Source organism: Hakea prostrata, chromosome 8, assembly GCF_041222555.1.
Source record: "Hakea prostrata isolate BN-2017 chromosome 8, UWA_Hpros_2, whole genome shotgun sequence".
Lineage (NCBI taxonomy): Eukaryota > Viridiplantae > Streptophyta > Magnoliopsida > Proteales > Proteaceae > Hakea > Hakea prostrata.
The window spans coordinates 2,813,998-2,839,954 of NC_142607.1; the positions used below are offsets into that span (position 1 = coordinate 2,813,998).

The 25,957-nt window shown below is 38.6% G+C and overlaps 1 protein-coding gene across 1 annotated transcript; it reads left to right on the plus strand.

Moving 5' to 3' along the window:
• Positions 1 to 75: 75 nt before the first annotated feature.
• On the plus strand, positions 76 to 21,011 carry LOC149006259 (ENTH/VHS family protein). The gene is made up of 9 exons (XM_089164987.1): positions 76 to 485; positions 1,770 to 1,815; positions 2,134 to 2,221; positions 8,878 to 9,125; positions 9,917 to 10,036; positions 10,164 to 10,320; positions 15,603 to 15,742; positions 15,857 to 15,892; positions 19,841 to 21,011. Coding segments are annotated over exons 1-9 (1,683 nt in total). The 5' UTR covers positions 76 to 483; the 3' UTR covers positions 20,687 to 21,011.
• The last annotated feature ends 4,946 nt before the right edge of the window (positions 21,012 to 25,957 follow it).

Genomic DNA, 25,957 nt, shown 5'->3' on the forward strand with positions numbered 1-25,957 from the left:
GGAGATCCATTGAAAACATGAGGGTATTTATGGGATTTAAGTAGTATCAGGTACCAAAACACAACTCGTTTCACACGTTCGTCACTGCAATAGTACTTGAAGGTTGAAGCCTTGAATAGTTTCAAAGTACGGCAAGGAAACCACGTTAGAACTTAGAACTGAGTATTTCTCTCCATATGCGACCTCTGTCTCGATGAACTGGTTGACGATAACGACTTCGAAATCCACAGCACTTGTTATCTGACGGTCACCATCTTTCTTCAACAAGAACACATCACCTTATTTAAAAAAAAAATAAGAGCAAAAAGACCCAACATTTTCCCTCCTTCACTGACCGCAAACGTTCCCCCGCAAAACCCCGTCAGAACCCTAATATTTTTTCAGCCATCGACCAGAAAGAGCAGAAGTTACAGATGAGAGAGCGTTGAGGATTGTAGTTTCTGCTCGTCGATTTTCAGTTTCTTCGGCTGCATTTTATTTAATATGTAAGGTTCCTGATTTTAGGATTTTGAATGTGTCCCTTTTTTCCCGTTGGATAGGGTTCTACTTTCAATTAATGTTTGATGTTGTTCTTCTTGTCTTTGCTCCATTATTGTGGTGAATTGAGCTGCCTTAGGGTTTACTTTATATGGAATTCACCAATTCTTGCTGTGTTCTTTTAATTTGCCTTTAGTTTCTTTTGGTTTCATATCTTCGTGCATGTTTCTTTATGAGGATTATTTGAACATTTTGTGTAGTTTTCTGTTGGTTTATACAGCGCACAGTTGCTACAGTACTAAATTCAACTATTTTTCCCGCTTCCAAGCTCCAAGTCACTCCCCCCCTCACTATAAAGCATGTAGATATCTCGGTGCTTCACTCATTTAATTTTGAAAAGCAGAAAAATTCGGTGTATCTTACCGTCCATTAGATTCTGAAATTTGTTGAAAATGGTTCATTAAGTCCTAGACGGTTACACTGAGAATTGGTGTACCGTGTGCTTAAGTTACCCAACTGACCTAAATGTGGCCACACCAGAAGCACTCTGGTGCGGAATTGTGAATATAAATGGTTGTTGATAGATTGTGCAGTGTCTTTCTGTGGCTTTGTTGAGCTATTGGGATGTGTTGAAGATGTATTCTTTGAGGTAATGGGAAGCCTTGGCTCTGAGATTTCCCACTCGTGTATAATATTTTGTTTGATTCTTAGGTGTTATTTTTTTAATTAATGAATTAATTTATTTTCAATTTTGATTAAGGGAGAAAAAAAAGAGAAAGAAATATGCTATGGCTTATAGGTTCTTCATCATGCTAAGGAGTAGCCGTTCTGTCTAATTGTGTGGAATTTTTAATTTTTAATTTATTTATTTTTGTTGTTGTTGTTTTGTATTTTTTGTTTGGGTGTGGGTGTGTACTACATTAGTCAATGAGGCCTTGCTTTGGAGTTTCTTGTTTATGCTTTTATAAATATATAAATTATAATCCAGTTGTTTAATATTTTTAAACTTAATTTATTTGGCAAGTTAACTAGTTGCCCAGTACAGAAAGAGATGCATATCACAACCCTCTTTTTATGTTTCATATAATTTCTAAATAGTGGTTTTTTTAAGCTATTTGAGAATCTGGGCGTTTTCTTTCTGGTATTGCTATTCGGAAGCATTTTATCTTTGCTGCTTTATTACTACATTCTTTCTTCTTTTGATATCATTGAACTTGTAACCATTGTGTTCACTTACTACATTGCAACAATTATCTGATAATGTTGATATTTGACCTTATGTTTATGTGTAGGACTTCTCCTGAAGCGTATACGCCAAGGAAACCTATTTTTATGGAGGTAATATATGGTGAAGTATGTATGGTCCCCTCTCCCTCCCCCTTGCATAAACCTAAGCTAAAGTCATAAACTTGAACCTACATAGTTTGAGCAGAACCTTGGGAAATGATTAAGTCTTGCTCTGTCTCATACACATGGGATGCTTTATCGTTGAAATGATCTGAAGATTGGCTTTGTGGTTTTAAAGTATGATGTTACCATAACTAACAAATAAATTATCACAGTAACTGTATTAATTTATATGTTTTGATGTACTTTTTGGGTGTGAATGCAGCTTAACTTTTATATCACTTTCTTTTCTTCTTATATGATGGACAGAAAGTAGATCCAATGAATGGGACGTTCAATGGACAGATTTTGGTGGAAAAGCTTGCCAAACTTAACAATTCACAGCAGAGTATAGAAAGTATCCTTTTGATTGCGTTTTAAGAATAGTTTATGATCTTCCTGTAGCTCTTTCTTTTTAAATTTCAGCATGGTTGCAGTTGTTAGTTGAATACAGTCTGTCCAAGGGAATAGTTGGTTAAGTAAAGGAAATCGCCTTACTTCCTTTACGTGTATAATCAAAGGGTATTTAAACCTAGAGTTTCATTGGCCTTTTTGTGTTTTACATATCGAATGAACTTGATTGGAGGTGTCTACTGGAAAGAAACTTGCTCAAAAAATGTAGATGCTGATATGGTGAAGTAGCACACCTGAAATTGTCTGCTGTTGAACTTTTAAGTCGTGGTTCCACTTAGAAACTGCTCTCTAAATAATGAATGAACTAAATGCAATCTACATCTAATTGCATCTTGTGGAGTCATGGACTACAGTTGCTGTAGTGGCAAAACTTATTCTGAGACAAGGAATCCCAACCTTCCTTATTATGTTAACTATTTATAAAGAACAGTGGAATCTAGATGAATATTAACAAATTCTTATTCGACATTTAATAGCAAACTAATATCAAAATATTATTGACTGATGAAATAACATCGCTAAACTTTCCCACGTTGTGATGCAGATATGCTGCCTCAGACAGACTCAAACGCAACTGGGGTGCTAAAGAATTTTTAGTTTGTTATTTGAACTAGTGTCCTAGTTGGAGAGTCGATTTTCGTAGTCTTTAGATTGTCTTTATATATGATTTGAATCCCTGCATTGTTAAGGACATTGAATGGGGTGTGTTGAATTTATGATTTGAGAGCCTATTTGGTCGTGTTTGTGTGTGCACTTTTCCTCCCCCTTCTTCTTGTGCAATCCTTTTCCCTTCTCCCCACAGACCTGTCATTAAGTGTTATCAGAGTCGGAGGATGCCATTTCCTTTCGTTCCCCCACAAATCCAACAACCCCCTGGCCCAAAAAAAAGAAAGGAAAAACCCTGTCTATCTCCTGCTAAAACCAGAACCACCCTTTCAGGTCTTCCCAAAATCTTTCCACATTTGTTTTGTGTGACCCCAGAAAAGAGATTTCATTTTTGTGAAAACAGAGATTGAAAGAGAGGAGGAAGGGGGGTTTGGAAGAAAAAACCCTCACCAATTTTCACAACAACCCACATGCTACTGATTCATTCCCTATCCCTTATCTCAGATAACCACCCTTGCTGATTTTCATTTTTGCACTGTGAGGATTCAGTCTTAGTAACTACCCCTGAAAAAAGAAAAAAGAGTCTAAGAGTAGAAGAAGAGCAGAAAGCAACAGACAGATTAAAAGAAGGAGAAGAACAATGAAGAAGAGAAAGCAGGAGTACCTGGTTCTTTTCTTTCAAATCAATCACATTCTTTTTGTCGAAGAGGAATTGAAACCCCACATGAACTCCATCATTGCTGATTGCCTCTGGTTGCCTGGTTGAACTCCAAGTTCCGCATCTGTTTCCATTTTTGGAATGGAGACTCCTAAAAGGCCTGTTGATATTTTTGGCAACCCATGGTTCGTTATTCTCTGTTTTTTTGGTTTTTGTTTTCCCCTTATTTCCAAAATACCTTTGACTTCTCTTTTTCCTTTTCTGCTTTATATATGTTGTTATTTTTACTTTGTCCATCTTGAGTCTTTACCCCATGTTAGGCCCTTTCGATTCTACCCTATCATCATTCTCTCTCTCTCTCTCTCTCTCTCTCTCTCTCTCTCTCTTTTGGGGGGGGGGGTGGGGGATAAAATAATTCATTACTAAAGGAAAGAAGGGGGGTGGGGGATTACAGAGAGAACCAAGAGGACTCAATATGCAGTACCAAGCCATACAACAAACTTAAAGAGGACACAGAGAGAGAGGATGCAAAGCATCAGACAATAATGGACCAATACAAGGCCAAGAGGCAAGCTCAACAAAGTAAAAGGTCTTTAACAGAATAGACTTCAGAAGCATCACATCGATGGTAACAGCTAAAGGCGTAGCCCAACAGAGGCGGCAAAGGCAAGGGGGGAGGCTCAGGGCAGCTGTCTGTATGGCAAGAAAGAAGCACGAAGAAAGAGGAAGCAAAGGCAGGAGGAGAGAGAGTGGAAAATTAGAGATAGAATAAGAGGGAAGAGAGAGATAGAGCCCGAGAGAAAAGGATTGATTGTACCAAGAAGAGGGAGAAGGAAGAGAGGTAGAGAAAAGAAAGGGAAGAGAGAGAATGAGAGAGATACAACGGGCAGATGCCCCTTCCGAGAGGGATATGCCTGCTTTGGCTCCCTGTGATTTCCAGAAAAGAGACAGAAGAGAAGGAATGAGAGAGACAGAAGGAAGAGAGAATGAGAGAGATAGGGCAGGCAGATGTCCTTTCTCCCACGGGATATGCTGGCTTCTGTTCCCAACAATGAGAGCCTAGGGATGACAGCAATCTCTCAGGCACAAGAGGCATCAACATCAATGAGGCGGTGCTGAGGGCAGAAAACGAGAGCAGAGGTAGAGAGCCACCCCTGCTCTTGCTATCCCGCCTGTATGTACTAAGCAGGAGGTTAGTTATGCTAAAAGTTGCCTCCCTATTATCTTTCTTAAATTATTATTATTCTTCTTCCTTTACAGATTTGCCACAAAACTTTTTATTGTTATTCTATTTTGTCTCTCTTCAATTCTCTTCCAAATTTTGACATCTCCACCCATATGTTGTACTGGACCTCGTTTCTTCTCTTTACTTAGCCGCTCATTTATTTACCATTCTGTTCTTGTTATCATAAATCCACTACTTGGAGATCAATCAGCATGATTTACTCCTTTTAATTAATTATGGATTCTGTACAACGCAAGCCGAGCTTTTTGAACTGATGACAGTTCTTTGGGAGCTTGCCAATATTAGCAACAATTTCTACGATGCGATTTGAAGCATGATATAATTGCCTAAAGGCAAATTAGATTAGGAATAAATGTGAAAGATGGGAGGATCAAATTGACGTGCAAGGTCCAATCAAAGTTGAGATTTTTGAACGGATCAAGGATCAAACTTTGATTGTGAAACCCCATGATCGGATGCCCATTGAAGAGGCCACGTTTGCTAACAATGATCAACTAGGATCGTTGCTCCTCAATATTTGAATGCCAATCCAGTGGTGTTGATCCTCTTATTTTACAAAGCTTGTGAGCAAGTTTCTCTCAACATTAGGAAGAGTTGCCATTGATACATTGCCTTGGGCATACTCAAACTCCACTGGGTTTCCAAATAAAGATGAAGAGGTTCATCATTGCTTTGGTAGAATTGTAGGAATTATGTTATTTAGGGAAATAATATCTGTTTAATTTAGATAATTGGCTTTCCGATTCTTGTAACTTCCTTCTTTGAATTAGTGTCCTTGTTAGAGAGTTAATCTTAGTACACAAGTCTCTACAAAAATTTATTTTATTTTTTATATATGATGTAATACCTTATTGTTAAGAACAGATTGAATAAAACTAGTGTGCCTGAACACCTTCCTTCCCCATTTTCCTGCAAAATTTGCTTCTTCCTATAGGTCCACCATTATCCTGTGGCCACTAGTTGGTTTGGTGTAGAACCTGGACAGAAGTGAACCAGCTTCAATTGCACCAACTGGACCAGTTCAAACCAGCGCCGCTGCTCTCTTGTAGAAGGGCAAAAAAAGAGCTTGTTCATGTGAACAGTGTTGCGACCCTTGTTTTGCCTCTGTTTGATACTACGAGATCTTATGGGGCCCAATATCAGATCTTTTTTTGATTTCTAGAAGGATCAGCTTTGTTAATCTGTGAGGGAGTTGGGAATTTTTTTATTTATACTTTTATTGTGTCCTAGTTGCTATTAAGTTGTTTCTATTTTCAGATTGTTGTGTAATGAAGCCTTGCTTTGAGTTTTATTCTCTTGTGCAATTAGAGAGATAATAAGGGTAGGGCCTTGGTGTGAGAGCTTAATGCTTGTGACTGCTAAATCCAAGGGATGCAGGAGCATTGTTGAAACGGCTATACCCACTTGCTCCTTTTTGTCTTGTTTGAGATTTGCTATTGCCATTCTTGAGTTGCTGTTGAGAACTTCAACTTGAAGAGAACTCGGTCACTAGTCACTGATATAGGCCTGCTGCTGCTGCTCCCAACTGAATCAGGCTGGTAACTGAATCTAATCGGTTGAAGCATCCATCTTCCACAACCTCACTTGGAAGTTGGAACTCTGTTCTATTCAAGCTTGGAGCTAGTCAGCTGGCTCGTTTGATCTACAGCAACTAAGATTCTATTTTGGTTACTATTCTCATGTTCAATCTGACCGTTAGAATTGATCGAAACTTGCAGTAGTTGTTCATTACCATACAAGCTTCATACAAACTAAGGCTGATCATAGTTTTGGTGGTTTGTTTGTTTCAGGCCTTGAGTTACTAATTTCTATTCTAGTTTTTTTATGCTATAATATTGTGGGTTAGTGGGGCTCGGCTATTCGCAGGCTTAGGTTTACACAATCGTCATCCAAGATGTTGAATCAGGATTACTCTGTGATCCAGATTCATCACTGAATTGGATTCTTTCCTTTGGAACAAGTCTAGAATTGGATCATATTTGTATTTGGCCTTTGATCCCATGGGTTTACTTTGTAGTTGGCTAATTTGATGGGTCTAATATTAGTAGGCACGGGATTTATTTCATTGGCATAGTTAGAAGTCTATGAGTAAATTTCCTGTATTATTTCACTTTCTTAGTCACTTTAGGTTTCCTGATAGGTTGAGGACAGGGTTAGGCCTTTCCTTTCTTGTATAGGAGTCTATTTATGTGTCTTTTATATAAGGTTGTGTGGGGGTCAATATTTGAAATATCTGCGGCAAAGGAGGGTTTGTTGCTGATCAAAGAGAAGGGGATTTGGTCCGGTATGTGTGGAATATTCCCTGGAGGCAGTTTCTTGTCTTTACACTGGTAGGGTGTTGCTGGATGGGCCTGCCAGGTTAGTTGTTTTTTATTTTTATTTTTATTTTTTTTTAATTTTATTTATTTTTATGGTAAGGGCCAGGTTAGTTGATGAAACTTTAGTGTTGTTGAGCTCTACCGAGGGGTTTCAATTAATCACGTCTATAGAGATGCCAACGTTGCTGCCGAATGGATGTCAAAGGTGCATCTTATTGTTGAAAGGGACTTTGGTATTCTTTCAGGATACTTCTTCAGAGTTTAAGGAGATCCTTTAAGTAGATTCCTCAGGCTCTTTGTTTGAGTACTTCTTTTTCTCTGTTTGGGTCTTTGATAACACCCCCCCCCCCCACCCAAAAAAAAGGGGGGGGGGGATTTGGAGTTTTGTTAATTGCCACTGGTGAGGTACAATGGCACATAATGATTGTATGAGCATCTTCCACTCAACTCTTGGTGTGCATGAACCCTTCCTCTCTTTCTTTTTATGTGGTTTTTTTTTAATCTTCTCTTTTCTTCCTCGTAATCGTCAATCACTCAAGCTGCTGTTCAAGAAAATCTCTGAAAACAAAAAGTTGAATTATCCCCAATCCTAATTCTTCTTCTAATACTCCTATCTCCCCTTTTCTGTAGTTTCGTTTTCCCCATGAACTCTAATTTCTGCCCAATGTGACCATTAGAATGTTCCAGATTCAAACCGTATACACCTTATTTCTACCCCCTTAATACATGTTACACCCTCATCCTTCGATCTTAAAATCCTAAAATCAAACCCCTTGCTAGCTGGATTTTTAGACCATCTTATTTTGGTTTCTAGGACATCTGAATGCATACAGCATACCTATCTGGTTGGTTGGCTGAAGAAGTGAACTTCCCGCTGGTTCAGTTTAGCCTGACCTAAGGTCCCCTAAAAATGTGATCCTTTTGCATATTTGAATTGGCTGGGTTTGTTTTACCCTGCATGAACTGTACACCTTGATGTGGGGTGAATGTTGGATTTTGAAATATTTCTATAAAGATAATAATGAAAGAAAAGAGATAATAGTGCGAATAGTCATTCTCCCCTTTCCTAGAAACTGTAAGACTCTGATGGAATCAAGGGCCCACAGAAAGCAGGGTTCCTCACCCAGCTCTGCCTACTTCAGTGAGGCTGGAACAGAAAAGATCCAGTTCCATGCAGGAGAAATTCCACAGTCATCGTCGTTTTCATATATTCATTTTTTCACTTTTTATTTACCGAGGAAAGGCTTAACCACACCTTCTGTTCCATCATTGCCGCACTAGTATTGGCACCTTCTATGTTTTCACCATAGAAGGTTACTGTAGAGAGGGAAAAAAGATAGTATTGAATAAGAGGATTCAAAATTGGAAAGAGTAATTCTTTTTCCTTATCCTACTTTATTTGTTGCCTGTATATTCTTTTCAGAGTTGTTAACATGTTTCATATTAGTTTGCATTGACGTAACCACCCCCATTGAGTGAATAATTTTGGTGTATCCTAGCTGGATGTGCTTGTTTGAATATGATGCAGTCTGATTTGGTTATTAGTTAATGTGTTTGACAAGGGCCTACTAGCATGAGTAATCAGGTACAGGTTGGTTCCCGTCACTTGTATATATGTTATATTGGAAGTTATCTGTCAATAACCTGAATCCTTATGGCTCTGATAAATTTTTGTTGCATCAATGTTTTTATTTACACAGGTTCCTTGTTTCGTGCTCTTTATTTATATTGCTCCTTATTTTTTATGAGATTGCAATACTTAACCAGAAAAGCTTTATCACACTGGTGTATTTTCCATCGGAGGAAAGCAAAACAAGTTGTTGAAACATGGGATAGACAGTTCCATTGCTCTCCACAGGAGCAGAGAGTGTCTTTTCTATATCTTGCGAATGATATTCTGCAGAACAGTCGGCGAAAAGGTTCAGAGTTTGTTGGTGAATTTTGGAAGGTTCTTCCAGATGCGCTTAATGATGTGATTGAGAACGGGGATGAATTTGGAAGAAATGCTGCACTCCGACTGGTATGTGGAATCAACTGAGATTATGAAATTTATTGTTTGGGAATGGTGCTATTGAACTTAAGATTCACAAAGCACACTTAATTCGTCTATATTTGAATCCAGATATTTCATGCTATAAAAGATAGTATATTTGATGGTTTACCATTTGTGGAACAACTCATAACAGGAATGTAGTTTGTTTGGAATTCCTGATTACTGTATGATTTTAAAGATATTGAAAATCGTGGAACAACTCATAACAGAACCATAATTTGTTTGAATATCTTCATTATGGTATATCATTACAAAGTGGGATTTGCAGTCTTGGTTGCTTTAGGGTAAAAGAAATCTCCCAAATCTAAGAAGGAAAGCGAAAGGTTTTAAGGGGTCTGAATGAACCATGTAGCTGTCCTTCAGTGCTGGTAACTGCAGTAACTGCAACAAGGAATGAAAATAAATAATGCACATGCTGCCTTTGACCCAACCAAGCCTAGTTGGGTTTCTAAATCAAGATAAACCGAGTCCAGTTTGAATCATAAATCCATTAGAATGTTAGGAGTTAAATGTTATTTGGGGAAATAATGGCTTTATTTATTTTATTATTCTTTTAATCAAGGTAGGAAAATTGCCCCCGGACTCTGCTTGTGCAGAAGCCTTTGGCACTGGGTTTGCCCCTTTTGTTCTTTTAATCAAGGGTTGACCACTGCTGTGGTTTGCGGCGTTTGCCGTGGCTCCCTGGCAATGGTGCAGGTGGGTGTAAAGTAACTAGTATGTTGATTCTTTTGGTCATGCTTTCTTCTTTTCTTGTGTAGATTGATATATGGGAAGAGAGGAAAGTTTTTGGTTCTCGGGGGCAAATTCTCAAGGAAGAGGTTGTAGGGAGGAGGCTGGAGAACAGTAACAGAAATGGAAAAAATTCAGGCTTCAAACCAGTAAGCCCTTGTACAGAGATTTTGTGTTTTTTATTTTTTTTATGTGCTCATTTGCTGCTTTTTATAAAATGTAATATATTTTTTGAAAACTGGTTTTTGTTGTGCTCATGTTATTCTTTGTAAGCAGAAACAGTCTGTTGGAGATACCCTGGAAAAGATCATTTCAAGTTACGAAGTTATTTATGATGGTTCTATGGATGAAGAAGCTTTACTGAGCAGGTCCAGGGCAGCTGTCAGTGGTGTTGAAAAAGCAGAAAAAGAAATTGGTGGCAGCAATAACTTGGGTACTTCTTAAATTTCCTTTGTAATTTAGTTGCATTTATGAGCTTGATCCTATGCACTTTTTGTTATCAATGTTGCATTTCACAATTCAATTCTGCTCTTGTGAACTCATTTATGCTGGATGTAATCTAGTAGGGGCTACCTCATGTAATGGAATGAGAATCCAACGTAACTTATTGCACCGCAGACTGGGAGTTATCAAAACATTAGAACTTGAAAATTTGTCCTTTTAAGGCCTTGTGAGCTGTATCATTAAAGGTGTTTTGGGAGCTGCTTGTAGATGCTCCCTGTTGCATTATAGTTAAGACTTGTTTTGTGTTCCAGTTTTTTATTCTCCATGTACATATCTCTTATGTATCATGTTAACATTGCAATGAGCCATTGTGGGCTTAAATGCTGATGACATTTGCATACATGACTACATGCTTGTTGTGCATATTGGCTATTGCTATTTAGGCTAACTCAATTTCTTCAATGATTTCGTGTTTCCTCCTAGTTTCTGTACCCTATCTTCAAAGCCAAGTAAACTTGGTTGGCTTTGTATTTAAGTGAAACAATGCATTTATAGGTGTTGAAGTAATCCTGCAAATTTTCAGGTTAATCATTCACTTGCTTTATTTGTTTTAAAAAAGAAGAAAGCAGATGACTGCTTTAATGGTGTTATTGATTTAGGGTTTTAGAAAAAGAAACTGTGATGAAAATGAGATAGAAGTGGCAAGAAGAAGCCCTATCCCGACTAAACAGGCTGGCTATATCGATCCTTGCCTTCCAATCAGCTCTATGTGAGGCCATATTAAGATACAAAGTGCAAGCCATGCATATCCTTTCTCACAACTTCTTCTAAGGTTATGTTAGGTCTACCCCTAGTTCTTTTAATTCCTTCGATTGGATCAAGTCGCCTCTCCATATAGGGCATTTAAAGGCCTCCGTTTAACATGATTGTGCCACCTTGAACGACTTTTCGTAGCTCTTCATTTATTGGAATTACTCTCAAACCAACTCTAATGTACTCATTCCTTACTTTATCCTTCCTAGTTTTGGCACTGTTCCATCTTAGCATCCTCATTGCTGCTAAATTGAGTTTATCTATAATATGCTTCTTGACAGCCTGACTCTTTGCAGTTTGCACCATATGTCATAGTTGGTCATATGACGGTTCTATAGAATTTTCCTTTGAGCTTTAAAGTGATATGTTGATCATACAAAACTCTCCACTCTATTCACCCAATTTTAGTTCTTTGGAAAACATCAATCTCTATATCACTTCCTTTATTTATGACTAAGTCAAGGTACCTAAAATACTAGCTTTGCGAAATCTCCTTTTCCTCACTGTTTCATCACCTCATTTTCCGTCTAATCACGACCTAAAATACTTGCTTTGCGGAATCTCCTTTTCATCACGTTTCATCACCTCATTATCTGTTTGATCATGAACAAAGTTACTTACCGGTTATTCCATGACTTTCTTCTTCGTTCTACTTAGTTTAAAACTTTTTCATTTCAAAGTTACTCTCCATAGCTCTGACTTGGTATTGATCCCTACTAGTGTCTCATTCACCAAAACAATTAAAACTAGCAAATTGTATCAGGATGTTAGCTTGTCCTTGTATTTATAAAGTTGTACAGAACTAGGAAATAAAACAAAATGCTAAATTGTCTTTTTATTAATTGTTAGGTACTTGACCAATGCATCAAAAGCTCCAAAAGCTAATGGAATGGATTAAGTCAAACATTTTAACCTATCCCATACTGGGTTGGTCCAATCTTGCACCCATACACCAGAGTGGGCCTTATATGCACATAAGATACTAGCATGCTTTTGTAGTCCTCATCCTTGACAACTCTTGCTCTAGGTAGTTCAGCCTGGTGTAGATAGCCCTCTCCAAGTGGCTACACTTTGCTCCCTCTCTATCTCTCTCTCGCTCTTTTATTTTATTTATTTATTTCATTTTTGGAGGCAGGTAGCCCTTTCATAGAAGCTTTTGCTATACTTCGGGTAGCCTTTTCCGGAATTTGAACCCTTAACGTGGTGTTAGCTCTGATATCAATTGCTAGGTACTTGGCCAATGCGCCAAAAGCTCTGAAGCTGATGGAATGAGTTTAGCCAAGCCCTTTAACCCATTCCATACTAGGTTGGCCCAATCTGGCGCCCATACACTAGGGAGGTTCCATTAGGCTGATAATAGTCATCCATCATGGGCTGCTTGTGGAGAGTCCCTAACAACAAAGAGCATGGGTACTGCAGTTATATCATTATTACCAAAAAACGAGGCTTGTTTTAATGGGAATAAACCTAGGGTTGGATACATGTGTGTGTTGCCTTTAATCCCAAGGTTGTTGTTGTAATAGATTACTTGCAAGGCCTTAAAATAGGGATAAATAGGCCAAATTATCCCTATAAATTTCAAATCTATAAATTTCAAATATATGGAGTCATGGTTCATAAAATTAACTATTTGGTTAGCTTGAATCTTTGGAATGAAATCTATAGATTCATCCTGAAAAAACATTTATAGAATCATGGTTCAAATGTTTAATGCTTTTATAGTAGGGGTGAAATCTCTCTAGATTTCACCTCATACCCATAAATTATGCAGATTCACGTTTTTAGTGTAAAAAAGTGAATCTCTAGATTTCATGAAAATCCAGGGATTTACACTACCAAACAGGTATAAATCTCCCATTTGCGAATCCAGAGATTTCAAATCTCTGGATTCATGTAACCAAACAGGCCCTTCTCAGACAGGCTGTATACGTTTGGCCCTTCTCAAACCTTTTGGTAAGCACTAAAGCCTCGTGCATTTGGATATAATGTTTCACCCCCTTTTTAAAGTTGTAATTGACTCAGGTTGGAGTCTATTCAGTTTCCTTGTCTGTTTGAGGTACCGAGTTGGTTAAATGGAGAGCAAGGCCTTTCCTGTTTTCCAGTGTTGGAGCTTGTTTTTCAGTCTTCTATATAAGGCTGGAAGGGGGCAAAATTTTGAAAACAAATGATGGATAGCCTTTTGAAAACTATTTGGTTCCCCTACCCTAGTGTTCGATCGGCATAACCTAGTCATTGAACCTTAATCTAATCTGATTTTGGTTTGTTCAAGTCTCTTTGTTCATTGAAAATCTTATTTATTAACTCCTAATTGACCTCCTATGAATCTAGGACTACTCACAAGTCTCCCCCTACTTTGTGGTCTGGGTAGGGCCATTGATAGCCCTAACCTCTAGTCATTGATTCAAATTTCAAACAGAAGAAATATACCAAAAGGGTAATCCTTTCTGGTCCTTTGCATACTTGGGAGTATCCTAATTTATGTCTTCAACTACATTTATAAAGCAACCTTTTGTGCCCTAAACCCATCGCCATTATTACAATAAAAATATTTTTTTATTAGCTGCCCCACCATCTGAAATGAATGATGATTTTCAAGAAATTTTGAAATTCTAGAAACGGAAAGCTCTTATAGAAACCTTCATATCGGTTCCCACTTCCAATGACAAATATGAAGACAATTCTAAACTAGAATAATCTTCTAATTATTAACTATTGGATTACTCTTGTTCATATCTTAATCTCATGGATAGGATTAAGGACCCAAATGTGCGCTTATGAAACATGTCCATTACATTATTACATTTAAAAGTAAGAAGCCCAAGGCCCATATGCATGGCCCAAATTAAGTCTTTCTAGGCACATCTGCAGAATCTAACTAATTCAGCACTTGCTTTGAAATTGTGCGGTGAGGCTGGTGGGATTGTTGTGGTTCTATTACACAAATCTGGTTCATTGATTGCGTCCAAGGCTTGAAGAAGTTTCAATGTGCCAAGGTTAGAACACCATCACTTGGTTGCATCTTCTTGGTGGAACTCGCAATCTGGAAAAGGATCCCACAGATATAGAAGCAAATTTGCATAAACAATAGCTTGGGATGGGAAGATAGAGGTTGTGGAGTAGATGGAGCTTATGGATATGATCAAGCTACTTGGTGCACGTCTGTTGGTAATTTTTAGATGCTTGAAATGTGACCAGACTAAACAAGTTTAAATTTGTGACAAATCCCTATCATTTCAGAGTTGCTACTATTGAAATGAGTGTCAGCTGGATCATCGAAGTTGTTGATGTTGAATCAAGCTTGTGTGTCGTGACTAGTCCTACCATTTAGGTACTCCTAACTCTGTTCTTGAGGTGCAATGCCAACTCCATGTCTTGATGTTGAAGCTTCCATGTTGAATCTGCAGGATTTAATCTTGGTTTCTGTTGACACTTCTCAAAATGCTTTAAATATTTGTTGTTGAAAGAGAAGACACACCTCATCTGGAACCGTTATATCTGTGGGCAATAACAACCCTACTATCAAGTCAAACTAAGCACTCATTCATCAAATCATATGATACTAGCCATTGCGTAGATTTATAAATCCGAGTAGAAAAAGGGAAGTCGCTAAAACTTTAATCTGCTGCAAACTTCCAATTGTCAGTTGTTGTTGAAGAGTCTCTACTTGAATTGTAAAGGACCCAAAATTAAAGCTCCTCTGTTCATTGCCTGACTTATAATATCCTAGTCTATCTCAGCAGTGTAATTTACAAAGCAAATACTAATCTGATTATGGTTTTCTAATCTAAACCCTATTAGAAATGAAATTAAGAATATATGAACCAGTGACCTGAACTGGCAAGATTCAGAAATCATGGAATCTTAGATACTGAAAGCCCCTTTTGGTCTTTTAGACGTCTCCAAACTGGATCAAACTTCTGATGATATCCAAAATAATTTTTAAAAAATAACATAATCTAGTTGTCATATACTCAATCCTGTGTCCAGAATTTAGACCTATTTATGGACTTATAAAAGATTCCATTACATAAAAATACCCAAAAAATTAGCAGTCCTAATGCCCCAAAGAACCCCATCCATGGGCCAAAACAAAATCTTTCTATTCCTAATTGCACAATATAATTGTATCATGTGTGTGCTGTCTATTGCTGTTGAGGCTATTTCCACTGGAAGGGGGCTATTGTATTAAGGACTGATTTGTTTTCCTCGGATTTATCCTGGTTACCAAGCATTTTGAGAACTGGTTAAATCTGGTTGTCTTGTATTTGTGTGACAGTAATGTGTTTATGTATGTTGAGGTCCTTATTCAGTTCCCAAGTACCGTCATTCACTGTCCTTGTTTGCTTTAGATATGAAAAACCAATGTTGGTTTTGTGATCTTAATGGTAAGATGGGGGAAAAAAGGTGGTAATGCAAATAATTTTAACTCCTCACTAGATCTGGACTTTTGATAAACAGGGCAGCTCAATGGATCTGGAGTTGTGGATGAGTTGCAGAACCAGCATGGGAGACTTGGAGAATGTATTGAGCAGCTGCGATTGGTTGAGTCATCAAGATCAAGTCTTGTGTCTCATTTAAGAGATGCTCTTCAGGAGCAGGTGGTTTGGTAGCAGTTTGGAACTTTGTGAAATATTTATCATGAGTTGATGAAATCTTATTCCATTTTATTAATAAATTTATATTTTGCTGAAAAAAAAACTGTCTATTTTCAGGAAATTAAGCTGGATGATGTTCGTAATCAACTTAAGGTAGTTCCACAGTCCTTAAGAATGGCCTAACTTGTTACTAGGAAAATTATTGCAGCTTTCTAGAAATTTTTGTTTGTCAAATTAAAAATCTCTAGCTTGGTCCATTATTGAACTGTGACCTTGTATATCTGGGTTATCATATGTCTCTTTGTTTGAGTGGGTTTAATGGGTGCATTTTCCTTATCTATTTTTTGTAATTCTTGAAAAAGTTTACCCCTGGCTCAGTTGTTTGATAGGTATGGTTAGTGGCACCTTTTCTTTCTAAAACTATGTCAAGAACACTTGTGCATGAGTAGCATAACAGTCTGCTCCTTGGAGGCCCAGTCTATTGCAGTTTGTTACAACCTTATTGTAAATGTCCGGGAAGGTGTTTTGCAGTATTTTGAGAAAAGCTGACCAAAACTTGATGATTACTAATTTCTGTAACATTTCTCTTGTCTTCACTTGTAAAATTTGCACACTTCTGATGGAAAATTGAAATTAAAATGCTCTGCTTTAAGGTTCTGAACTTTAGTTATCAAGGCCGCAAAATGACCATGGCTTCAGAGGGGATCAGTAAAGTAAGCTGACACCAACAAGGCAGAAAGTTGCCCAAAGCAACCAGGACACTTGGAAGCCTTGATAACTATGAATTGATCTGACTAGATTCATCCTGGTTTTTCTATTGCCTGATGTTGGAAAAGTTAACATATTTGTTCTCATTTTGCTTCGTTGTTTGCTTTGAACTGTTACCTCACTTATGCGGTTCACAACATAATGGGTTTTTGTCAGACTTCTTTGGTGAGATGGGCAAATGTGCATGGAAGTATGTACTCCCTCTTGTTTAGGGGTTACATGATATGATATCGTAAGAGGTGATTGAGCATATTTTGTCGAGTACATGTACAGTTTTTATGGGCAATCATTAGGATTTAGGAGGTGTTTTTGAGAATTCCATTGATTTTCTTTTGAAGCACTGGTAGAAGCTTGCTTGCGTGTGGACGCTGTACTAGTCCAGCATTTCTGAACTCTGCCTTCCTGCTATTCTGTTAAAGAAGTGTTGATGGTACTCTCTTTTGTGGTGGTGGGGTTTGTCTGTTGATTGGCATGGAACCAGTCCTGCTGGTATAATAGGTGTGTTGATGTATCATTTAGGAGATGGCTTGTTGACTTCCCCTGGATCCACTGGCAGAAGCAGTTCTGTAACTGATAAGTAAGGCAGTGATAATAAGCTTGGAAGTATTGAAGGTCTAATGTATTCCTAGATTGAATGAGAGCCAATTTTTCCAGTATCCAGCAAAAACCAAACTTGAATTTTGAAAATTAGGGCTAGGGTTTCGTAGAATTCAAAAATTGGGGATTTGGGGTTCATAGGAATTATGGTTGGGGGCATAGTTGTTAAAGTGTCCGCCTAGGCGGCAAAGCGGTTTTTCAACCGCTTAATTGACGACCAATTTGCAAAGGAACTCCAAGGCCCAAAGTGACATAGAACCTATTTTTTGCTCCGGGGGCACTACCCCCACACCCCCGCTGGCAACAGAATGTGAAGTATAACCCATACTCAACATCAAGAATCAATGAATCAGTAAATGCCTAGGCAAACGCTTTGACAACCATGGTTTGATGAGATGAACTTATGTTTGTGTTCTTTTTTTGAATTAATTTTCATAATTATGATTCTTGAATGTTTTTTTTTGGATGAATGTGACTATTGAATATTTGTCTAGTTTATTATAGAAAGTAGTTGTATTGAAAAGTAGTTTAAAAGTAGTTATATTGAAAAAAAATTGACCCAACCGCTTTGGTCGTCTTATTGCCGCCTAAGTGCCGCTTTGTCGCCTAATTACCTAGTCGAAGCCCCGATCGCTTTGATCGCCTTGCCGCTTTGACAACTATGGTTGGGGGTCTGGGTTGAGTTTTGGAAAGGGAAAGGGGAAAGGGTATTATAATCCAAGTATGACCTGAAATTGATGGTTGGATTTTAGGAATAGAAAATTTGGTCGTCTTGACACAAGAAGTGTACAGTGATTCTAAGGTTTTGGCTGGTTAGATTGCAATCAGATCTGGATGGTTTTGTTGAGACGTATGGGGAATCAGGGATGATGTGGTCCAGTCGGGATGAAGATCTGATGGTTGGATTGGTCTGGCAAAAACTTCTCAAAAAACACCTAGGTTGTGTTCTTATAAAAGATTGGGAGGGAGAAAGAGAATCTGTTTAACTTACTGTAATCACAGCCTTCCAATAGCAGCATCTTCAAAATGGAAACTTGAAACACAAGCTGATTCCATAGATCTTGGACTTGAAACACCAAAAACCAACAGCTTTCTGGGACCTTTGAAATCAAGGAACCAAAAACCTGGACTTGAAACCCCAAGAAACTAATACTTGGACTATAAATGCCAAGCATTAAAAGCAGCTTGCCCAATCATATTCTCATAATTCTAGTCTGTCTTTCTCCACAGTTGTTTATTTACGTGCTTCAACTTTAATTACGAAGTCTATTCACTCCTAGGATTGAGCCGATGGGGTATATGTAGGCTAGATGGAATTCTGCTTTGAGTTCATTTACTTTTATTTTGATTAGGATCATACATATATATATATACACCACCCACCCATAAAAAATAAAATTATATAAAAATAAAAATAGAAATCGATTAGATATGATTTCAAGTGGGGAATACAAGTTTTCTTCTGAGAGTTTTAGTGCTGTTGAGCAATGCATTTGAGATTGACATCCCAAATCTGATTATTTCTCTTCTTTCTCCCAATAAGATTGATTTCATACGTCTACCTCCCCTCACGTCTATCTGATTTCTTCCTTAACAACACAGTAGCAGCCCTCTTTGATCATCAAAAACCTTAGATTCCTTCATATTTTTTTCTTCCCAAAAGCCCAAAAACCTAACCCTAAACTATTGCAATTCAATCCCAGCATAAAGGATAAAATAAGGATTGACAGAGGGCTGATCTGGTACTTGCCCCTGTCAGCAACAGACTCAAAGAATGTTGGTTGACATGGTTTGCCATGTACAACAGAGGCCTGAGGATCTTCTAGTTAGGAGGGCTGATTTGATCCTGATTGAAGGAGTTAAATAGCTAGGGATAGGCCTATAATGACCGTACTTGAAGAAGTGAAGAATGCAATGCGCAAAGTAGATCTTATGTGGAAGAGCCTATTGGAGGGTGAGGAACCATGTGGTCACAGCATGTAGCTAAGATTTTCCTGATTTCCTGGGATAATCCCTCTTCCTCATTCTTTCACCTTTCAGCTTTTGTTGTCCATTTCTCACTTCTCATTTTTTCGTTCCTCTTACTTTCCTTGCACCTGGTTCCCCTACTATATTTTGAGGGGCTCCCTGTAGTGGACTCTATTTAGTTAGGATAAGGCTGCTGTTGTCGTCTAGCAACGTGTTCCTCCTCAATTGTCCAAAATACCCACATTTCTAAAGTACTATCTCAATTCATATTTGGAAAAAAATATTAAAATTCATAAATACCTTTTGCTTTGTGAGAAGAGGTTGAATTACATGATGGCAAAAACTCATAATTTTGTTTGCCTTCTCATTCATGTAGAACTTGACTGAGAAAACAACTATGAACTAATAGGCTGAAATAAAGTGCATCTCAATTATTTTGCATCTGTACTTTTTCATTTATTTAGCTGGCTTAGCTTTGGGACCTAACCTGTTAATAGTTCCTCAATATTTTTAAAAACTCTGAATTCGAGATCCATGATTTTCCTTTAGGAGGAAATGCTTCTCCCTACTATTGGGGGGGGGGGGGGGGGGCATGGTTGGTTGAACCATGACATTAAGAATTTAGGGTACCCCCAATAACCATAGAGACTGAAGCCTAAAAAATTGATACTGTACTGTGATCAAAATGCTGCAAACTCATGTCAGAAAGGTTAGTGTCTGCTTTTTACTAGGTACTCATGTGGTTCTCATGTATGTACAATGTTTCAGCTTGCGCAATCTCAATACGAACAGACGGGCAACGTCTATCAACAAGTGCTAAACTGTAACAATGGAAAGTTAGCTGTTGAGCCAAGGTTGAAGGAACCTAACACCTCGACCGATGAACCTTCCAGTTTCCTTCAGGAAACTCCAACCATCAGCACCGACAAAGAGCAATCAGCTCCAGTCATGTATACACGGCAGGCACCGTTTGCTGAGAATGCTGGCCATGTTGAAGAAGATCCCCGCAAATCAGCTGCTGCTGCAATGGCTGCTAAACTTGCTGCTTCAACTTCCTCTGCTCAGATGCTTACCTATGTGCTGTCATCATTGGCATCGGAGGGTGTCATTGGCAACCCGTTGAATGAGTCTTCCTGCGATGGCCCTTCTGAAAAGAGGCCCAAACTTGATAATGGACCATCTTCCTATGCGCCACCTCAGCATCCTCAGCCATCACCCCCTCTTCATCGACATCCTGAATCACTCCAGCACAATATCGCGGCAACATCCCAACAGTTGGCACATCCTGCATCATCTCCTATGTCCCATCCAGGTCCTCCTACCATGCAGCAGCCGCTGCCGCCACCTCCACCGACCCAACCACAATTCTCACCGCTGCCCCCACCACCAGTAGCCCAATATATGCAGGGAGCTGGTTCTATGTCAAGTGTACCCTACAACTATGGTACAGCTCTGCAGCGGCCACCGTTGCCTGGGTACCCAGTGGTTGGGCCCTCGGTTACAGGTCTGCCTTCCTATCCTAGTCCAAGTCCTCATCAGAATTTTCAGGGATCTGAAGGTGGGTTCTACGGCCAGCCACCCTTGCCAGCAACACCACCAATTTCTCGGCAGTAGTTGTGTTTTAGGTCTTATTGGTTGTATGATAAATATTTCTGTACTTCAACCCCCCCCTTTCCCCCCAAGAAGGGGCGCACTAGTCCTTTCCCACCATGGGGGAATGAGATTGCGCTTGACCTTATAACGTTGGTACATAGTTGTATACTAATTGAATTATGTTATGTCAAACTCTTCTAACTTGAGGATACTTTTTATTAACTGGTGTTGTGATGTTCAAGGGGGGGGTATTCAAAGAGTTTCAATTAGAGCTTTGGGTTCCTGGCTGTGTTTGGAACATCAATGACATTGTTTTGAAATCCAGCTGCTGTAAACTTGTACGTGTTCTGTAGTTTAGATTTCCCGTCATTGCATCCCCAGAGTTGGGAAGGTGTGCACTGCTACATTTGAAAGTACTTTTTGTTTTTGTTGATGGAATAAGAGTGGTAAGCCAATTCAGGAAGCAAGGACGGATGGTGGCTTGAGACTGATTGAAATCTATATGTTTGCATCGATTGAGATTTGGATCGTCTTTATACACCATGGTATCCAAGCCCTAGAGGGAGCAGGTCAATGAAATTCACTTTGCTGTAGTTTCCATGAGAGACTCCGAAGTGTCTTTGGATGGTCCATGATCTTGTTAGTGGTAAAGGCATGTGTGTTCTGTTCACAAATCGATAAGCAATGTACCCTAAGGTAGCAAAAAGGAGAAAACTGTTCGTTGAGGAGGGGAACCTTGGCCAGGTGGATGTTAAAGAGGAGCCAAGCTCCCAACCAGAGGACACAGAAGTGCTTTTTGGTAGCTCAGTTAGTAATGATTGGCACCTCTTAGTGAGGAGGACCAGGAAGCTCAATCGGGATAAATTCTTCAGGGAACAGCAAAAGGGCTTTTTGTGTCAGCACCAGCTGTTGTTTAATCAACTCTTTGAAGGCCTTCTTGCTGTAAACATTTATGTTCCTCTGCATGAGAGAAGCTGGAGTAGGATCATATCTGCTTGGTGACATTTCTATTATTGAAAAACGTTTACAAGACACAACTATTTTCTCTTCATGCTTTTCTGAGTTTAATTAACATATATCATCGAAAAGCATTGAGATTTCATATAATCCATATTGTATCAGAATGCCAGTTTTGCAAGTGATTAATAGCTTAAGGAGTGGATAGAGTGGGCAAGGGGTGAATTAAAATGGTCTAAAAACTCATTTTTCAAAAATAATTCAGGGGCATCAGTCCAATAGTGCAACACCACCGATCCATTCCAGCAACATCTTCGGTATCATATCACTGATGATTGATTTTATAAGTGACCAAATATCCAGTGTGGCACCTTGAGCTAGAACCATGTTCTCAACCTCCAAATCTTTAGCAGATGAGAGAGAGTATGTGCTCAATCCTCTGCCCACGCAACCTAAAGTGAAGCACTTAGTATTGTTTTATACGCTTTGTGGTGTTTAATCCGGCAACCTTGCAGGTAACAAAACTATCCCATACAGGACTTGAAAACAACAAAGAGAATAATAGTAGTTCCACTCCACAAGAGAATAAGAGCGAACAAATAAAAATGATCATATTAACCCAACTAGACAAGAGGCAACGCTGCTGGGGATCAAGAAGCAGACGAATTATCATGTTGTTCAGGAAATCTCTGGTCAAACTCTTCTGAGATCCGTCTTCTCAACCGCTCGTGATGGCCTTCTGGTTTTAGGAATTACAAGACTTCTTCGTCTCATCTTTCCACCCTAATTGCTGGATTGCTAATTGTAGAGAAGAATGTGAATCTGACAAGAGACCAACCAATTATCACTCTCTAAAACACTTCTTGTATTTAATTTTATTTTATTTTAAATAAAAATTTTTCTTGATACTTTATTCATGTAGATAATCCTCCTAACGTACTCAACATGTATAGGCTGCTCATTACGAGGCTTTCTCCATACCTTTCCACCACATGTTAGGGTAGAGGTTTGTGCTATCTTTATACCTGTTCATACCGGCTTCTATGGACTATACTAGGCCTCCGGTGGAACTACGCTAACAGGGTTAGTGCTTGTGCTAGTAGTTCATAGAACGAATAGAATCCCTAACTCCAACATTGCATAGTGGGGTCGCAAGGTCGCCACTATTGCATCCCCTATTTGTTGAGTTTTGATCTTCTCCCCCGATGGCTGTCCATAAATTATAGGGGCCCACAGGGTTAGGGTGATGAAATTTTTAAAAAAATTTTTTATTATTTTTTATTTGTGGGTCCCACATAATTTGTGGTTATAAGGCAGTTAGGGCAGATGATTCACACTCCTCTTTGTTCATCCAAAAAAAATACATATTAGGAGTGGGCTTCCATATGGGCTACTAAGGGTCTTTTCTTTTGTCCATTTTATCAACACTCAAAGGTAGGTCCCACCCCCATTGTGTGATGTAGAGTGTGAACCTCTACCTTGGGGGCATTCACTCATTACACTGGAAACTAGCTGGCAGCTTCAACTTCTGACTCTTGTCAAAGCACTCCCTCTCCTTGGCTCAGGTACATTTTGCTTTGCTACTTCAACTTTACCATTTGAAAATTTTTATTGCACCAAAAATAAATCAATAAATTTTGGGTATTGTTAGACAAATCAAGTGGCTAAAGAAGGACAGATAAAATATATCAACATAGGAGGATTAGGGAAGGGAGATATCACTGAAGCAATTTTGTTTGGTTTACGCACAGGAATAGATCAAGCTCGACTTTTGAATATCCAACTCTTCGAGAGATGGTGCAATGAGGAAGAAGTGTTTGATTTACTTTTGCCTCCTAAAGACAAACTTTGGCCATTGGTCTTTGTCTCCTTTTTGGTACAATTAATTTCTTGTATTAAATATATTAAGCTCAGCATGTTTAGATCACCCACACTCCAACAATGGTTTGCCTATCTAGCTCTATAGAGTAATATAAGAATGAACTGAATGTATTGGACACTACTAAGCAATGTATTTGTTACTCTAAAGTAATATAAATCTTCCCTTTCTTATTATGTGTGTGGAAGGGGGTCGAAATGCGGGAAGAAAAAAAGTGGTTGGAGAAGCATGGTAAAGCATATCGTCGAAAATTCAGCATGCTGAATTTCAATAATTTCGACAATTGACGAAATTTCTTTTGAACCGAACCGAAACTGACAATGTTTCGGCAAGATATTGGCAGTATCTCGCAAAAAATCGTTGATTCGCGAAATATTGCTGGTGATATAAACCGAAAAATAGCCAAATTTTGGACGAATTTCCAGCCTGCTTTTCATGAAATTCTCTCTCCTATTTGCAGTCTTATTATATTTTTCTTCTATTTTTGACATACAATACATCTCGCTTTATTCTTGACGAATATAACATTGTTTGTGATGATCTATCGAGATTTCACAAAAATATGTAAATTTTGTAGAGTTTTTACATCTGAACACCAATGTGTTTGTTGGCATCAGACTAGTTTAAACACCAAATTTGAGCCCAAAATGACCTAAAATAGCTCCCAAATAAGGAGTGGAAATTTGGCTAAAACTGGCCAATATTTAGCCAAAATTTTGCACCCAGTGGAGAAAAGAGGAGGAGCCTTGGAAGACCCCATATAGGCCTGAGAGCCGGATTTAACTGCTTAAGAATCAAAAGCGACAAATTAATACTTCAAAACTAATTTATTTGAAACAAAGAAAAGTGAAAAACAAATGCAGAGGATGGGGAAGAGACCAAAAGATAAAAAGCAGGCAATCAACGGACGGCAACGTCAGCCGTTCGGCGCCTATGACGTCGAACACCGGCAGGCACGACTAAGGAATAAGGATTCAAAAGCCGTGTTTGTCGTTCACTTTATAACAGGCTTTACATAACTAACTATGTATATCTATATATTTAAATTTAAAGATGCATAAATTTTAATGGGTTTGAGTCGTTTGAGAGAGAACAGAGGAGACGTTTTATGCATCAGTTTTGTCTGTTTGGAGTCAGGAACTGTCCTCCCCGTAAGAAGGATGAGAGAAAGACTAATAAGACAAAACTGACAAAAGGGAGGAAATTCATCAATGAGAAGCTTGGTGGTGGCCCTGCAACCTGCAAGTCTGCAACCTGCAACATTCGTTCCTTCCAACTATCCTCCTTCATACAAAACTCCAAAAGAGTCCGGAGAGGATTTGAATCTCAAATCCTCTGCCTCCGGGCAGGCCTGTGCTCCTAGGGTTGGTTCCCAAGTACCACGGGTAGGGCATTTAGCAGCCGGACGCCCTGTATGGACGCAAAGGATCTCAATGCATCAATTACCTCCCCACGGGGAAGCACATATTGCTTCTTGAGTTTTTATTTATTTATCATACAATAAGGGTGGAATCCATACGAGACTCATTAATGGTCTTACCTCTGTACCATGTTATCAGTATTCAGATGTGGACCCCACAAGAAACATAAAGGGTATATGCTATACATACTCCCCTAAACAAGAGGTGATCCAAAATCCAAACATTTTATTCAAGTAAGACCGAAGAAGTCTTAGATTCACTCTAATCATATAACAAGTTGACATGCAAAGGACAGCTTGTCTAATCACTCCAGTGCACAGGGCCAAGTTGGTGGAAATATTTGGTTTGATAGCTAATACTAAGGAATCCTTTAGGTCAAAGTTTGAAATAAATTAATTGATGAAGCAGAGATAATCTGATTCTGTTGACAATATTTGCAGATATTTTGAGGAGGGGACTAAGATTCTAAGCATTACCTATATCTACTGGTTGTCGTTGATGATGCATTACTCTCTTGTCCTTGGGGTGTAAGCCTTGTCTGGAGGTTTCTCATGTTTCTTATTCTGTAGCCTTTTATAGCTTGTTCAGCTGTACCATTTCTCTATCAATGCACAGTAAAAAGATATAGAAATATGGGAAAACATATAACTGATGGTTCCCAAATCAAGACCTATATTCTAGACATCTCCAGAATTAGATCCTCTTTCTTCTCATACTTTAAGAGAAAAAGCTGACGGGCATCTCCTCATTCATTATTCACTTCTGGGTTACTAGTTTCTTTTCATTTTTTGTTCTATTACCATATTCTTCTTTCACTGTTCTCTAGCATGGGTTCATCTCCATCTTTTATTGATCATTCGCAGTTTCCAACACCACGACAAGACCTGCCCTCTCCAATCTTCTTCCCTGTGCTTTAGATTTCTTTGTCACCCTCCCCTTCTTTTTTATCAGTACTTGCTCTTTGCTACTAACCTCAATGCCTTGAGCCTGGTTTAGTATATCATGTAGCATATATGAAACTCAGTTTTCTCAACT